Source organism: Eptatretus burgeri, chromosome 4 (assembly GCF_056783735.1).
Source record: "Eptatretus burgeri isolate ZD-2024b chromosome 4, Ebu_testis_v1, whole genome shotgun sequence".
Lineage (NCBI taxonomy): Eukaryota > Metazoa > Chordata > Myxini > Myxiniformes > Myxinidae > Eptatretus > Eptatretus burgeri.
In genome coordinates this window covers 130779245-130796394 of record NC_140964.1, presented here as the reverse complement: position 1 = coordinate 130796394, position 17150 = coordinate 130779245, and the positions used below count along the sequence as shown (strand labels likewise).

At 44.5% G+C, this 17150-nt stretch overlaps 1 protein-coding gene across 1 annotated transcript in view; it reads right to left on the bottom strand.

Annotated features, from left to right (window-relative positions):
- Positions 1-359: 359 nt before the first annotated feature.
- Positions 360-17150, bottom strand: part of LOC147029122 (uncharacterized) — a 32043-nt gene continuing 15252 nt past the window's right edge. Inside the window, exons 3-5 of the mRNA XM_085876206.1 lie at positions 14529-14607; positions 1498-1631; positions 360-1360 (exon numbers count right to left, since the gene is read on the bottom strand). Coding sequence (XP_085732332.1) covers positions 498-1360; positions 1498-1631; positions 14529-14607 — 1076 coding nt within the window. The 3' untranslated portion in view covers positions 360-497. The remainder of the gene's footprint in view (positions 1361-1497; positions 1632-14528; positions 14608-17150) is intronic.

Sequence of the window (17150 nt, the reverse complement as noted above, 5' to 3'; positions counted from 1 at the left end):
CTCCCCCCAAGGACTATAACCACAAACCCATCTACTTTCTCAACAACCCTCTTGAAGAAGTTCAGTCACTTAAACTGTTGGGTCTCACACTCAGCCAAACCACATTTCAAAATTCGCCTTCAAATCCAGACTGGACACCCACCATCTGATTTCCTGCACTCTCACTCTCCTGAATGGATCGTCATATGCTGATTCAAATGACCTTTTCGAGAGAAACCTTGATCACAGACAGAGCATTTGTGAGGTCGCTCTCCAGTATGGATCCTCATATGCAAATTCAAATAGCTTTTTTGAGAGAAACATTTATCACAGACAGAGCATTTGTGAGGTCGCTCTCCAGTATGGATTCTCATATGCAAATTCAAATAGCTTTTTTGAGAGAAACATTTATCACAGACAGAGCATTTGTGAGGTCGCTCTCCAGTATGGATCCTCATATGCAAATTCAAACAGCTTTTTTGAGAGAAACCTTTATCACAGACAGAGCATTTGTAAGGTCACTCTCCTGTATGGATGTTCATATGTCTATTCAAATCACTTTTATGAGAGAAACCTTTGTCACACACAGAGCATTTGTGTGGTCGTTCTCCTGTATGGATCCTCATATGCAAATTCAAATTACTTTTTTGAGAGAAACCTTTATCACAGACAGAGCATTTGTCAGGTCGTTCTCCTGTATGGATCCTCATGTGCTTATTCAAATAGCTTTTTTGAGAGAAACCTTTATCACAGACAGAGCATTTGTGAAGTCGCTCTCCCGTATGGTTCCTCATATGCAAATTCAAATCACTTTTATGAGAGAAACATTTGTAACAGACAGAGCATTTGTAAGGTCGCTCTCCTGTATGGATCCTCATATGCAAATTCAAATGGCTTTTATGAGAGAAACCTTTATCACAGACAGAGCATTTGTGAGGTCGCTCTCCTGTATGGATCCTCATATGTCTATTCAAATCACTTTTATGAGAGAAACCTTTGTCACAGACAGAGCATTTGTGAGGTCGCTCTCCTGTATGGATCCTCATATGTCTATTCAAATCACTTTTATAAGAGAAACCTTTGTAACAGACAGAGCATTTGTGTGGGTGTTCTCCTCTGTGGATCCTCATGTGAATTTTGATGTCCCTCATTGAAGTAAAATCTACACTGCAGATGTTACACTTATCATGCACTTGCCTTTTGATAACCTTTTTGGGGTTGTTTAATTCAATGTTGATCTTTGTGCTGTTTTCACCAGATGTGCACTCGTATTTTGAAGGTCGTGAGTCTTGTTCTTGGGATTGTTGCTTCAAAATAAACATCTTCTTCACTGTCAAGCTGCTTTTGGACCTTATCTGTCCAATCGGACTTCTTGATTGTTCTACATAAACAAAGAACAAGAAGTTATTTTATGTTTTTTGGGGTAAAACCAGAAATGCAAAATATTTCACGATTTCAAAATTTTTATAAAATCTCAATTCAAAAGACTGAATGTTAATTTTGAAGGTTTCTGCTTACCTGTTGCAGAACAGACAGTACTGCCATTTGTCAAATGAACATCTGAATCTTCCTTTATGGAATGATATCTTGAACTTTCTGAGACAGATGCATCCATCTGTTGCCTGGATTCCACATTTACAGGATCGACACACCTGAAAATAATGAAGGACATGAAGTTTAAAACAATGACAAATATAAATCCGGTCAACAAACAGTGAACAATGGACATCACTTCCGCTGTTAGAACGAGGCTCCATAATGCTGCCACCAGTTTCGGAGATGAAGTGAGGTGTTTACAACGAGAAATATATATATATATATATATATATATATATATATATATATATATATATTGTTGTGGTTGACCAAATTCGCAAACCACCATTCAGGTCCCTTAGGTGAGATATCTCGGTAAGTATATGTGTAGTTAGGCCCAAACCCGTTGTCTAGTGGGAATACATGTCATTCATGCGTGCTGCGACTCTTCAGGATAGCCGTTTTTCTTTTGCTATCTTTATTTTGGACCAACCGCCATGATTAACACCACCAACCACGTCTCGACAGTCGTCACAACATCAACCACCCACCACAACGCCGCTTCACCACAACAGCCACGACCTTTCCCGTCACACCTCGCAACCGTCGCATCGCCACCGTTCTTGCGCTGCTTGTGGGTACCGGTATTGGACTCGTGCAGGGCGCGCGCCGAACAGCGTGTACAAAACCACGGATTTTCCGCTCCAAAAACGGATCAAAAACGACACACGCCCACTTTTGTGCCGTCCAATCGGTGAGCGAGGGGCGATTTGGCCCCGCCTCCAGGGCGTTGGAGGGCGGTCGCTATATGCAAATTCATGGAACAAAATGCATTCACGCCCACTTTTTCTCGGGCCAATGGGGAGCGAGGTGAAAGGTCGAAGGCAGGGGGTCAAAGATGAGAGAGCAAAGCCACGGGGCTTATATAAGCGACCGCGTTCGTCAGTCAAGTGAATAGAGAGTTGGTCGTTGTCGTCGTGTGTGCCTTGGAAGGAGTTCGCAGGAGGAAGAGTTCGGAGTTGGAGTCGGAGCGAAGAGGACGGAGCTGTGGAGAGGCGGCGAAGGCAGACGAGGGGGTGCTCGCGTCGTGCCGGGAGCTGCACACCAAGGAGGCCGACGGCGCGACCTGGTCGAGGTGGAGACGCTCGTCGCGGGACTCGAGACAGAGTAAAAATCCTCCTTTCGCCGAGGATCAGCAACCCCCTCCTGTTTCCCCCCCGCGCTGAGATAGTGCGACCAAGGGGGCCCCCTTCCCACCCCCTACCAGACACTGTCCGTGAGGCCCGCGGAGTTGAGGCACCATCGCCGCTCCGCGTCTCATCACCAGACGGGTAGGCCCGACCCGGTCTCGGCCTCAGGCCCGCCTCATCCTGGAGGGTGGTTCTCTTTTCTTTTGCTTTGGGAATATGTGTTGTCGGCGCCGTCTGTGAAGTAGAATTGTATAAGTGTTGCCGTGTGCTCGCGTAATCGGTATTAGATCTGCATTGTCACATTTGCTTTTTGTGTAAAATTGCATTGTGTTTCTTTTCCTTCTATGTACTTTTGGTGGAATTGTATATGTGTGCTTTCCGTTCATCGCAAATAAATGTGCTTTATGTTGAACTGCTTTTCCGCTTCGCTTCGTCATTTCTCTCATTGAATCCTCATCTTGCTTCACGTAAAGGGTTGGTAGTGGGCTGAATACGCCCGATAATTAATCGAACCGTCGAGGCTGACGATAACACCGCTCGGTTATCCCGATAGTACGGAACGGGTCGCTTAAGTGGCCCGTGTCCGAAGTCGACCTGCGGCGAGGTGCGATCGCCCGGTCTACCCTCCGTGTGGGTACTTAGGTAGGTCGAATTTGGCGAGCAACCCTATCCCACGCGGGGGCCAATTGGCTCGATCGCGGTGAGACCGAAAGGTCCACCCGTGACTGGTTCCCGGCGTTAGTCCGAGAGGGTCACGACTGGATTGTCCGTCCGGTGGGCGACGTGCCGCGATTCGAGTTACGTGGCCGTCAGCACGCCGGCGGGCGCGAATCCGCAACAATATATATATATATATATATATATATATATATATATATATATATATATATATATATATATATATATATACATATACATATACATATACATATATATATATTTATATATACATATATTATTGCGGATCAGGGGTGGCGGGAATCTGACCCGGTCCCTGGTGCCACCCTCGCCACCGCCGTCTCCGGGAGTCTACAACGCCAGCAGGCTCAGCACAGGCCTCGGGTCAAGCGTCTTCAATCGCAATACCAACCTAATCCTGTCCCTTACCAGTTGGGGAGATAGAACCCCTAGTTACAGACTGGCTTTGTCAGTGACTGAGCGGAGTCTACCAGTCTGTAACCACTTTTTGGTTTTATATGCCAATCGAACGGATCGTTCCTCAACGCGACACGAATTAATCCATCACAGCAACTTCATCAGAATTAACCAGATTTATTGGGGACATCAGGGATCACAACACAAGCAATAAACACGAGATTCATTTTCTAAACACTCACCCCATTCTCAACTAGGGAACCACGGCTACAGGTTTCGAGGGGATTACTACGAAATATGCCTTCTTCAACATGTGCAAACAAAACAGACATGCATGCAGGACAAGACAGAGTACTTGGTGATGGCTCATGGACGAGAGGATCGTGTCCATAAAGCGCGAATGTCGCTCCTAACAAACAAGCGGGTGTCCATGGATTTGAATTCCTGCTCGAACGTGCCGCGCGGCAAGTAATGGCGGCGCAGCACTCCAGTTCCCGCTCAAGTCACCGTGTGCGCGGTTCTCCTCAGCGCAACGTCGACGATGCGAGATCGCCGATCTCTCTCCAGGATCCACACGAATCCCGGCCTGGCCTGTTCTCCAGACAAGGCCCCAGTCAAGGTCCGAGTTCCACAGGCGGATCACAACGTGTCGAGCCGTGAGGTGAGCAAGGACCGTCCGAAGGTCCGGCGTCTCCTCTCCAGCCTTCCCGCCTTGAAGCCCGACTCCCGCTTCGTCCTCTCAGTGCCTCTCTCGGTCGAATCACCGACGTGCAGGTCGGTTCAGCGTCTCTCCCGGCAGAACCAACACGGTGCCTCCTTCGTTCGCTCGTTTCGAAGAGACTCCGAGCACACCTCGAGAACCCGGCCGTTCCTCACACACAACACTCGTTTTGATCCCTTTTCTTTCTCTCTTTCGTTCGCTTCGACACACGCCTCTCTCGGCGACTCACTGACCAAAGGCTCCGCCCCTTCACGTCACTGCCTCTCCAGGCCACACCCCTCGCTCAAGGCCACTCCTTTCAGCCGACAGGGAGGGGCCTATTCCGGAATGAGGAAGGAATAAGAGCAATCTCTCATTTCACCACTGTATGAACATAAAAACAGTCTTTTGCACCGCCAGACACACACATATCGTCCCTTATACCACACAACCTTTCTATACATGAATTTAATGGGGGGACTGAGCTAATCCTTTATTTAGTAATCCCATTTAGGGCCATTTCCGTAACACTACCCCCACCTTTCTCCCGAGGTTCTCCGAGCCTCCATCTGGGGCAGCCCACGGCAATGGCCCTGTCTTACATACAGCACAGATCTCCCATTGACTCTAACCCACAACATGGGAAGCACTTAACTCCAAAAATCAAAGTGTCACAGTAAGATTGGTATGTTCCTATCCTAGTGTGTCGCGTCACCAATCTAACAAACAAATTCACACTCTATACACACTACTTAACATTCTAATTATGGATTTGAACGGGAGGGCATTCAATTTTACTTTTAACACCACATTTGCATTGGAGCAGAACATTCAAAGGTTCAAAGTTCTTTCACGTGTTCGCTCCTTCATGCCCCCTCCCGGCAGTATTGTCCATTCACCCCTGAGGGTGTCTCCTCACTTCGTGGCCTTATTGGCCTCTCACCAGGTGAGTTCAGTCGGCCCAGTGGCCTAATCTCACAAAGTGTCCTTCGGCCACAACGGCCCACAAAAGCACTTTGGACTCAATGGCCCATAAAAATGCTTCAGCCCATATGGCACAAGCAGCAGCAGGCAACAAGCCATGCATTGGACAGCAGATGACACAGCAATGGTGGCACGGTGATATCGATGGTAAACAAATGCAGATCGGAGGCGTTCTTGAGGAAGCAAATGGGTGTGATGACCTCAGACTGGTGAGATGGAGTGTACCCTTCACCTTCCTTGCCTGACTTGTTTTGGTTAAGTTCTCTTTTTTTTTAGACAGGATGGTGTGTTTCTTTCCCAACTGTTATCTTTGTGGATGAGTGCTCATGACATACTGGTGGCCTCTCTAGCACTTGGAGAGGGTGACCTTGCCTGGCCCTTGCCAACAATTTCTCCCATCAACACTACTCGTAACAGGTGTCACACATGAATGGTGCGGAGGAGAGTCCATCGAACCTAACCATTTACTTTTAGTTCTAGACAATGCAACAAACCCTGCTATGGCTAGAATGATCCTAATGACCCATTTTTTTCCGACCTGGCACACTGTTCCATTCTATGAAACCTGGGCAAGGCCCTACTTTGTATTTTTCCATTTGGTGGTGCCAGGCATAACTCTCTGGCTGGAGAGTGTGACTACTACTCGGCCTCTTTGCCTGCTTCCAATTGGGGGTGGAGGACACCCAGCGACCTCAGGGTTCACTTGAGCGTGCTTCTGGCGCTCCTAACTAAAGGCCCGGTCACACCTTGACGTTTTAGCCAATGTATGCCGATTTTTGAATTTTTTTTGTAAAACGCTGGCACACGTTGAATACGTTATGGGTAAGTTTTGATAACATTGAGAGCACGCTGAAAAACACTGCCATACGTCGTTGTACGCTGGCTTTAAACGTTGTACTTTTTGGTTGTCCTCAAATTTTTTCATGCTTGAAATTTTACGACGTATGCCGGCGTATGACTCACACGTTCCGCTACGCTGGCCACACGTTGTATGCACGGTCTGCGATCGTTGACAGACGTCAACACATGCTACTTGTAAGTTAATCATAAGTTGAGACACGCCGAGGTAATGTTTAGCGTACCCGAAACTTATTTCTAACCTATGATTAACGTGTTGTTGGCACGTTACGCGATCGTTGCCACACATCGACAGACGTTACTTTTAAGTTACTTATAGGCTGAAAGACGTCGGTATAATGGATCGTCCTTGCGTCAGCGTCCACGGCCATGGCCAGGACACTTATTTGCAGCATTCTTCAAACTTTTCTTCGGCATGACGAGGATGTTCACACTTCGATGTCTAGCTTGGCTATGATTTCAATTGTCCATCGGCAGCGTCTATTTAAAATAGTCGAGTTTGAGCATTTTAACACGTTCAGAAGAAACGCTTCAAATTTCAAAACCCCAGCGTCAAAAAACAAAGGCGAGTGACAGCAATTTAAATCGTTCATTGTAAACAATGAAAATAGCTGAGTGGTACCGTTTAAAAGTCGTTGAGTGTAAAAAAAATCCAATTGTTGAGCGCAAGGGTCTACTTTCAATAGTGGGGTTTGAGCGATTTAGCACATTCAATAGAAACGATTAAAATTTCCGAGCGCCAGCGTCAAAAAACAAAGGCGAGTGACAGCAATTTAAATCGTTCATTGTCAACAATGAAAATAGCTGAGTGGTACCGTTTAAAAGTCGTTGAGTGTAAAAAAAATCCAATTGTTGAGCGCAAGCGTCTACTTTCAAAAGTGGAGATGCAGCCATTTAAATCGTTGAGTGGCAGCCTATGAATAGCAAACCCCACGTCACCAGCAAAGATAAACTGCCGCACGATATGGATAAGTTAGGCTATCGTTGGGCATAGTTTGTGAACGCCGGCTTCACGATAATTATTCGTTGGTATATCGTATCTATAAGTAATCAAAGCGCTCTATGCACATTATTAGTTCATTGTGCATTTGTCCAACCCGTTATGAATTGACCTAAATCGTAAAAACAAGCTATAGCTCATTGTTGAAAAAGCCCCATAAAAAATTAGCCGCGAAGAACTTCGAACAATGGTGAAAAGATGTCTCCTACCCGTGGACACGCGGACGCAAGGACGATCCATCATAACCCACACCCTCCCCCTCACACTCACCGACTACTGCCAAAACGAACAAACTACTACTAATACTAATACTGATACTGATAGTGCTGACATAGACTCAAAAAGGACTCGAAAACACTGTTGGGTTCCCCTTTTATGAGCAGCATTTTTATATACCAATTCCCAAAACCGCTGGGAACACGTCTTTATATGGCAGTTGTAAGCTAGAAACACGTTCATTTATTTTTTTTTGTCGACCGGAAGACGTCATTGGAATACGTCTACATACGTCGAAGTGTGTTGGGACTACGTAAAGAATTGGTTCAAAGCACGTCAAACATAAGTTAGAAATAAGTTTTGCGTAAAAAAGACATTACCGCGACGTGTTTCGACTTATGAGTAGCTTATAAGTAGCGTTTGTGGACGTGTGTAAGCATCCACATATCGTGTGTTAAACTTATCCCCATCGCATGCGGAACGTGTGTCATACGCCGAGTACGTCCAAAAATTTTGAACATGTTTAAAAATTTTTGACGTACTCTACTTACTACGACGTATGATAGCGTACTTTAGCGTTCTACTCACGTATACCAAACTTACTCATACCGTATTTGACGTGCCTCAACGTTTTAGACACATTTTTCTTAGGTCGGCATACGCTGGCAAGATCGTCAAGGTGTGACCGCGATGTTGTCACTTCCATTTCTACGGCAGTTATGATTCAAATCGTTGTGCGTCAGCCTTTTAATAGGCTACGTCACGACATCGTCGGCGATGCGTGCAACGCGCTATGCCGAAGTTAGACTATCGTTGGGCATCGGTTGTGTAGGCCGACAACAGGTTCAGCATTCGTTGGTATAAGTTATCTATAACACAACGAAAGGTTCTGTGTCTGTTACCAATGCGTTATACATAAGACCAAGTCGCTATGAATACGTCCGAATCTTTAAAAAAAAAACATCAAAAGTTCAACGTAAGCCAGCGTTTTACATACATTTTAATATGTTGCCATCACTGGCTAAAACGTCAAGGTGTGACAGGGCCTTAAAGGGTAGCTCTCTCTTGCCCCTATACTGTGCCCTCATAGCACTGAACCTCCCGTGCTCTCCTGGCACCTCTGACAGCTTTCACCTGCCAGAAACCCCCAAAGCCCTGCTGCCCTATTTCCCGACTCACCAACTTCCCATACCATGTCACACTACCAACCAGTATCCCGATACCTTGGCCTGCACCTACCCCTCGCAGTCCGCCTGCACAATGGAACAGCAGCCAGAATCCAGGTCAAATCCTCTAAGTCCCCTTAACGTACACCAACCTGGTTAGGAGACTCCTACCGACAGGGTACGTTGTTCACACTCACTCTCCTCATTCGCACAATCACGCCATTCACCCAAACACTTTCGTCATTCATTCCACAGTGCCGCACACCCAGTCCACAACACCATCCAACACCTTTCACGTTTATGTGAAAACAACAACACACCAGTCCCTCGAATCCCACTTGGTCATCAAATTTAACTGGTACACTATTTCATCAAACCCCAATAAATTTGTCACTACGTCCATCGTCCATTGGCCTCCTCCATACTGCCCTAATCGTTTATTTCCAACCATTGAAACGAAACATCAAAATATCTTCACCAGGCCCATGGAACCTCTGCATGGTTGTAACCAGGCATTTCAATCCTTCCGCAAACAAGCCACTCTTTGTCATCCACTTGTTTCAGGTGTGTTTAACGTGCTGCCTGTAATGTCTCCACCACTTTTTTTAATCATCACCCAAATCCACTCGTGCCACTCTTATGCTTTCTGTCATCTCTCAATATGCAATCACTTTCGGTACAACTCCTAATCAAAATTTTCACATCCCCATATGGCCTGCTCCTTTGACTCATTGGAAGGGGAGTGAGGGAACGAATCCCTCATTACCCATTTTACATGACCCTGCCGCCTTTCCGCCACGGCTCAAAGGGGTCACGCCTCAATGGGGGCCGTGATCTACCCCCTCCTTTTCTCCAGGGTTCGCGGAAGTCAGGCAAACCCCAATCGGTGGAACGGCCTCCCCCTCTTCTCCAGGGTTCACGGAAATCAGGTAAACCCCAATCGGTGGAATGGCCACACCCTCTTCTCCAGGGTTCACGGAAATCAGGTAAACCCCAATCGGTGGAATGGCCTCCCCCTCTTCTCCAGGGTTCATGGAAATCAGGTAAACCCCAATCGGTGGAATGACCCCTCCCCCTCTTCTTCTCCAGGGTTCACGGAAATAAGGTAAACCCCAATCAGTGGAATTTCTACCTTAAGCTCCTCATCCGCACCATGCATGCATGCATGTACCCACGTACTTGCTTCGTTCCAGAGTCACCTCTGTCCGGTCGCTTCTCTCCAGCAGGTTGCTCATCATCGGTTCGCCATACTCCTCCGGGGCTGTCAGCTCCACACGCTGGACCTGCTCAAAATATATCTCACTCGTTAACAACCCCGCATGCTCCCTCAATGTCAATGTCTCAATCACCACGGTTTGCTCCAAGTATGGTGTCATCCGAAGAGTGATGTCAATCAAGGTCCGCACCACTAATATTACTCCCTGGTATGATGTCACACATCCCATATTATTGTGGTTCTACTTCCTGGCTCCATTTTATTTTCCATTTGAGTCGTTCTTCCTCTCCGAGGCTTTTGAGTTGTTCGTTATCTTTCCGGAGTTTTTCCATCTCCGTGGACTCCAACTTTGCTCTCTTCTTTAGTTGGTCAATTTCAAACTCGTATTGTTTTTGGTTTCTACTCCACCGTCTCTCATGTTCTTCATCCTCCAATTGGCTTATTTCCTTTTCCCGTTTCCTTCGTCGTTCTTTCACGATCTCCACATACTTCAACCTTGCTTTCTCCTTTAGTTTTTCTTGTCCTTCTTTTTGTTTCATTCCTTGTTCTTTTTGTTTCTTATTCCACAGTCTCTCTTGTTCCTCATTCTCCAATCTCGTCGTTTCCTTCAATTGGATTAAATCTCCTTCCTGTTTCATTCGTTGTTCTTTCACTACCTCCTTGTACTCCAACATTGCTTTCTCCTTTAGCTGTTGTCCTTTTTGTTTCCTCTCCCACTGTCTCTCTTGTTCTTCCTTCTCCAATCTCGTTGTTTCCTTCAATTGGTTGATCTCTCCTTCCTGTTTCATTCGTTGTTCTTTCACTATCTCCTCCTACTCCAACCTTGCCTTTTCCTTTAGTTGTTCAATTTCAAATCCATGTTCTTTTTCTTTTCTATCCCAGTGTCTCTCATGTTCATCATTCTCCAGTCTCATCGTTTCCTTCAATTGGCTGATCTCCCTTTCCTGTTTCATTCGTTGTTCTTTCACTATCTCCTCATACTCCAACCTTGCTTTCTCCTTTAGCTGGTCAACCTCAAATTCTTGTTCTTTTTGTTTTCTATTCCACTGTCTCTCATGTTCCTCATTGTTTCCTTCAATTGGGTAATTTCCTTTTCCTGTTTCATTCGTTGTTATTTCACTTTCTCCAACCTTGCTTTTTCCTTTTGCTGGTCAACCTCAAATTCATATTCTTTTTGTTTTCTATTCCACCGTCTCTCATGTTCCTCCTTCTTCAATCTCGTTGTTTCCTTCAATTGACTGATTTCCTTTTCCTGTTTCATTCGTTGTTATTTCACTTTCTCCTCGTACTCCAACCTTGCTTTTTCCTTTAGCTGGTCAACCTCAAATTCATGTTCGTTTTGTTTCTTAGTCCACTGTCTCTCTTGTTGCTCATTCTCCAATCTCGTCGTTTCCTTCAAATGGTTGATCTCTCTTTCCTGTTTCATTCGTTGTTCTTTCTGTTCCTTATTCCACTGTCTCTCATGTTCCTCATTCTCCAATCGAGTCGTTTCCTTCCATTTGTTGATCTCTCTTTCCTGCTTCATTCACTGTTCTTTCACTACTCTTTCTTGCATCTCATTCTTTAATCTGGCCTTGGCTTCTAATTGTTCGATCTGCTCAGTGTGGTTCCTTAACGTTTCATTCTCCGTTCTCTTTCTTTCCTCTCTTAACATTCTCAGTTCGTTTTGTAATCCCCTCTCTCTGTTTGGTGTTTCCGCAACTCAGAAGCTTTTTCCCATAATTCCTCTCTCATTTTGCATGCTTCCTCCCTAATTTCATCCATTCTCTCGCTCCTCTCCGCACCTCTTTCGCGTGCTTCCTTTTCCAATTCTCCCATTTTCTTACCATAGTCCTTTAGTTCTTCCAGGCGTTCCTCTTTTCTTGGCTTTCTCTTTCCTGATTGCCTATTCTTACCTCTTCCTGCAGTTGTCTCAATTCCAAATTGTGTTTCCGTTTTTCCTTTTCCTGTTTTGTTTTCCATTCTTCTTCCAAGTTCTCCTAATCCCAGGAATTACTAATTTGCTCTTCCTGTATTCTTTCGTTCAGTTTGCTCTTCTCTTGTTCCAACTTATGGGTACTCCCCTCTACTTTCCTCATTTCTTCCTGAAGTTCCTTGAACTGTCTCGACTTTTCCAACAATTCTTCCTTCCTTTGCTCCAGAGATTTCTCTCCTCTTTTTATCTTCTGTTCTTGGCTTTCTCTTATCTGATTGCCTGATCTTACCTCTTCCTTCATTTGTTTCAATTCCAAATCGTGTTCACCTTTTTCCTTTCCTAGCTTTTTTTTTCCGTTCTTCCTCCAAGTTCTTCCTATCCTGGGAGATACCAACCTGCTCTTCCTCTATTCTTTTGTTCAGTTTGCTCTTCGCATATTCAAACTGACGGGTATAAAACACGACTAAATTCTTTTTTCCACATAGTTTGTCGACTCTGTTGGCTTAGTCATGTTTTTGCCACCGAATTCGTTCCAGTACATCGGCCAATCGTTGTGTCCCCCCGTACACATCATTTTTCTGAAGCTCGTCTGCGTGCCGTTGTGCCTCGTCCACTCCAATTTGCACCTCCTCGATATAATCTTCATAACGCTTCACCTTTTCCAAGACATCCCCCAATTGTGCCTGAAGCTTGCCAATGTTCGCGTCGTCATCCTGCCAAGCCTACCATGGCACATGCCGTAGCCACATGGTCTGAATCGGTGGCTGGGAGCCTCCGCCTCGTGTCGTGCCATTTGTTCCGCTGTAATTAGCCCTCTTCTGCTTCGTGTCGCGCCAAGGTTGAGCGGCGCCGCCATTTTGCGACTCCATTTTCTTTATCATTTTCAAATGTTTCCTCCGATCCGTTCATGGATAAAAACATGACCAATTGCAAACACAATTGGTGTTCTGCAAATTTACGGAGGTGGAAGCAGAGAGTTCGTCATCAAACTCCTGACGACAATCAAATGTTACCGGATTCGGGGTCGGAGGGATTCGAGCGGCGGCAGGATTCAAAGTCCGGCACCAGTTGTGTTGGTTTATTTATTTTTTATTTTTTATTTTTTTATTTTTGGGCGGCTTTATTCCTCAGCGCGTCCACGTATTAATTCGAAGCAAACTTCATCCGGATCAGCCGAATTTGGGGAGGACATCGGGGAAACACTACACATATGCAATAAACACGACAGTGGTTTTATTTACAATCAACCCGTTCTGAACTAGGGAACCACGGCTGCAGGTTTCGAGGGGATTACTACGAAATATGCCTTATACAACACGTGCAAACAAAACAGACATGCATGCAGGACAAGACAGAGTACTTGGCGATGGCTCATGGACAAGAGGACAGTGTCCAAAAAGCACGAATGTCGCTCCTAACAAATAAGCGGATGTCCATGAATTCGAACTCCCGCTCGAACGTGCCGCGCCGCAAGTAATGGTGGCGCAGCACTCCAGTTCCCGCTCAAGTCACCACGTGCGCGGTTCTCCTCAGCACGTTCTGGCTCCGAGCAACGTCGACGATGCTAAATCGCCGATCTCTCTCCAGGGTTCAGCACACGAATCCCGGCCTGGCCTGTTCTCCAGACAAGGCCCCAGTCGAGGTCCGAGTTCCACAGGCGGATCACAACGTGTCGAGCCGTGAGGTGAGCAAGGACCGTCCGAAGGTCCGGAGTCTCCTTTCTGCCTCGATGCCCGACTCCCGCTTCGTCCTCTCAGTGCCTCTCTCGGTCGAAACACCAACGTGCAGGTCGGTTCAGCATCTCTCCCAGCAGACCCAACACGGTGCCTCCTTCGTTCGCTCGTTTCGAAGCGACTCCAAGCAGGCCTCGAGAACCCGGCCGTCCCTCATACACAACACTCCTTTTGGTCCCTTTTCTTTCTCTTTTTCGTTCGCTTCGACACACGCCTGTCTCGGCGACTCACTGACCAAAGGCTCCGCCCCTTCGCGTCACTGCCTCTCCAGGCCACACCCCTCACTCTTGGCCACTCCTCTCAGGTGACTGGGAGGGGCCTATTCCGGAATGAGGAAGGAAGAAGAGCAATCTCTCGTTTCACCACCGTATGAACATAAAAACACAGTCTTTTACACCGCCCGACACACACATATCGTCCCTTATACCACACAACCTTTCTATACATGAATTTAATGGGGGAACTGAGCTAATCCTATCTTTAGTAATCCCATTAAGGGCCATTTCCATGAATATATATATATATATATATATATATATATATATATATATATATATATATATATATATATATATATATATATATATATATATATATATATCTGCGAGCAGGTGTGTGCAGCAACCATTTCAGAGCAAAGTATTTCTGAGTGTTCGACTCAGTATTACTATAAATTTGTGTATCTAAGCCACACTGTAATTTTGCAACCTCTTGCATTGACTTCTGGTTTGGGGATTTTTATGTGTTGATCGAACTGGTCACTGCCACTGCCGCATCAATCACATAAAAGCCAAGTTTTCAATTCAGATTGTTGGTGTTTTTCTGTGATATCTTTGTCAATGTGTTTCTGTTATGTCCCATCAAAAACACAATCCTTGTGAAATGATGTATGAATGAGAAATAAGCCTTTTGTGAATGCAGTGCACTGTGTTCTACTCACCAGACACTTTTAACCTGTCGTGGTGGTGGTGCTAAACCGAAAATCAAATAGTCTTTTATTCCACGAGACTCGACAAAATCTTCAAAAAAAACACAAAACATAATTTTCAGCATTTATACGAGAGAGTAGCAATTTCAAAAAGGTTAACCAGAATTGTTCTGTTCCTCAATTAAAATCGGAATCACAAATACAGGAATGTGAGAAATATCAATGGATGAGAGGTGCCGGGACCGTACCATTTGCTCTGAAAACAATGAGCTGTGGTGGCAGTGGTTACAACACCTCTGCACACTTCTACTCTCACCAACAGATGCAAAATCTGGTATAATGACCTCTGCTACCAAAGGTAGAAGGAGGTTATGTTTTCACCTCTGTCTGTCTGTCTGCCTGTCTGTTTGTTTGTTTGTGACTTGCAAAATGGAAGATTTTTCAAGTATATTGATCAGTCAATTTTGTTATTCTGTCTGTCTTGTTTGTCTGTCAATCGCCTCATCGCAATTATAAATCGATCGTCATGAAACTTAAACAAGTTGGACAGGCCGTCTCAATTGAGAAGGCGATTGATTTTGAGATCAAAGGTCATTTTGAGGTCAAATTTCTAAAATCGTCATTTTTCATCTGATTGACTTGAAAGTTGAACAGGATTTGCATTCAACCACCATTCATTTTGAGGCCAACGTCGACCACAAGAGTCAACAGAGGCCAAAGGTCAATTAGCTGAAATTTCTAAAACCTCCATTTTCAACCCATTGACTTGAAATTTGAAGAGAATTTGCATATCAGGTTACTAAATTGAACCATCGATTATTTAAGAGGTCATTATGCACCAAAAAGTCAACATAGGCCTGAGGTCAACAACTAAGGTTGTATTTCAAAAATACTCAATTTACATACAATTGACTTGAAATTTGAAGAGGATTTATATTTCAGGTCACTGAATTCAATCAACCAATTATTTTTAAGGTGAACATGGACTAAAAGGTCAACATCGGCCAAAGGTCAACAACTAAGGTGGAATTTCTGAAATCCTCAATTTTCATCCAATTGACTTGAAATGGGAAGAGGATTGATATTTCAGTTTACTGAATTCAACCACCAATTATTTTTGAGGTCCACATCGGTCAAAAGGTCAACATCGGCCAGATTTCGAAAATTGTCAATTTTCATCCAATTCACTTGAAATTGGAAGAAGAGTTGTATCTTTGGTCATTGAGTTGAACCACCAATTATTTTTGAGGTCAAATTTGTTTTGTGGATTTTGCAAGTGTCGTGCTCTGCATGACGTATTCTTCTTGTTCTGTCCATTTGTCTGTCTTTTTGTCGCTTGCAGGTCACAATTTTAAACCGATCTTCAGGAAACATCACCACATGGAAGAGATATTCATAAGGAAGAAGCCTATTGTTTTTGAGGTCAAAAGGTCAACATAGGCCAAAGGTAAACAACGAACATGGAATTTCTAAGATTCTCAATTTACATCCGATTCACTTGAAATTTGAAGAGGAGTTGCATATTTGGTCATTGAATTCAACAAACAATTATTTTTGAGGTCAAATTTGTTTGATGTATTTTACAAGTACGTGATTTACACGACGTCTTCTTCTTGTTAATTGCTGGAATCCTTCGGATTTCGGCAATTATGTTGGTCGGTTGAGTGTGTCATTCTGTGTCTGTCTGTTTGTTAATTGCCGGAATCCTTCAGATTTCGGCAATTATGTTAGTCGGTTGTGTGTGTCATTCTGTGTGTATGTCTGTCTGTATGTTTGTTTGTTTGTGTGTTTGTTTACCCTGGAGCAGCCACACCATTTCAGCAATCATGACCAAACTGGGTACAGACGTCGGACATGGTCCAACTTAGACACCTGTCGTTTTTGGTGAATCTAGGTCAAAAGTCAAGGTCAAGGTCACCGAAATTCGTATTTTCGCAATAACGTCCTGTAAAATGGTCATATCGACTTCAAACCAAATCCAAAATGTGCATCGTCCAATTCTGCATCCAACCATATGTCTCATTGGGGTGTCACACCAACACCCTTCAGAGCGGTCGGGGGTCGAAAGTCAGGGGGGGGGGTCGGGTCAAAACTTTCAAATTGTGATAAAAACGCCATTTAAAGTCCGATTGACTTCCAAGTTATGATCATGACCAAATTAAATGCAATAACTCATTAAACAGTCGCACTATCGACTTATCAGAACCAAATTGATTTCCAGGTATTTGTTTTTTCAGAGATCATGAAGATATGACAAAGTTATTCTGGCAATTCTTTGCTCAATGAGCAATTTCATTTGTTTGTTTGTCAACCACCAGCACATCACAATTCCAAAACAATCGTCATGAAACTCCACCAAGATTTGGAGGAAGTCTCAACTGAGAAGCCTCTTAGTTTTGAGGTGAAATGTCTAATATCGTCATTTTTCATCGAGTTGACTTGAAAGTTGAACAGTATCTGCCAATTGCGTCACTAAATTGGGAAACTAACTTTTTGAGGTTAAACGGCCAACTCAATGTCAAACTTCTAAAATCACGAATTTCAATCTGAAAACTAATCAATTTTCATCCGATTGACCTGAGCTTTCATTAATATTGTCAATTTTAATCTTAATGAATTGGACAATTCCATGTA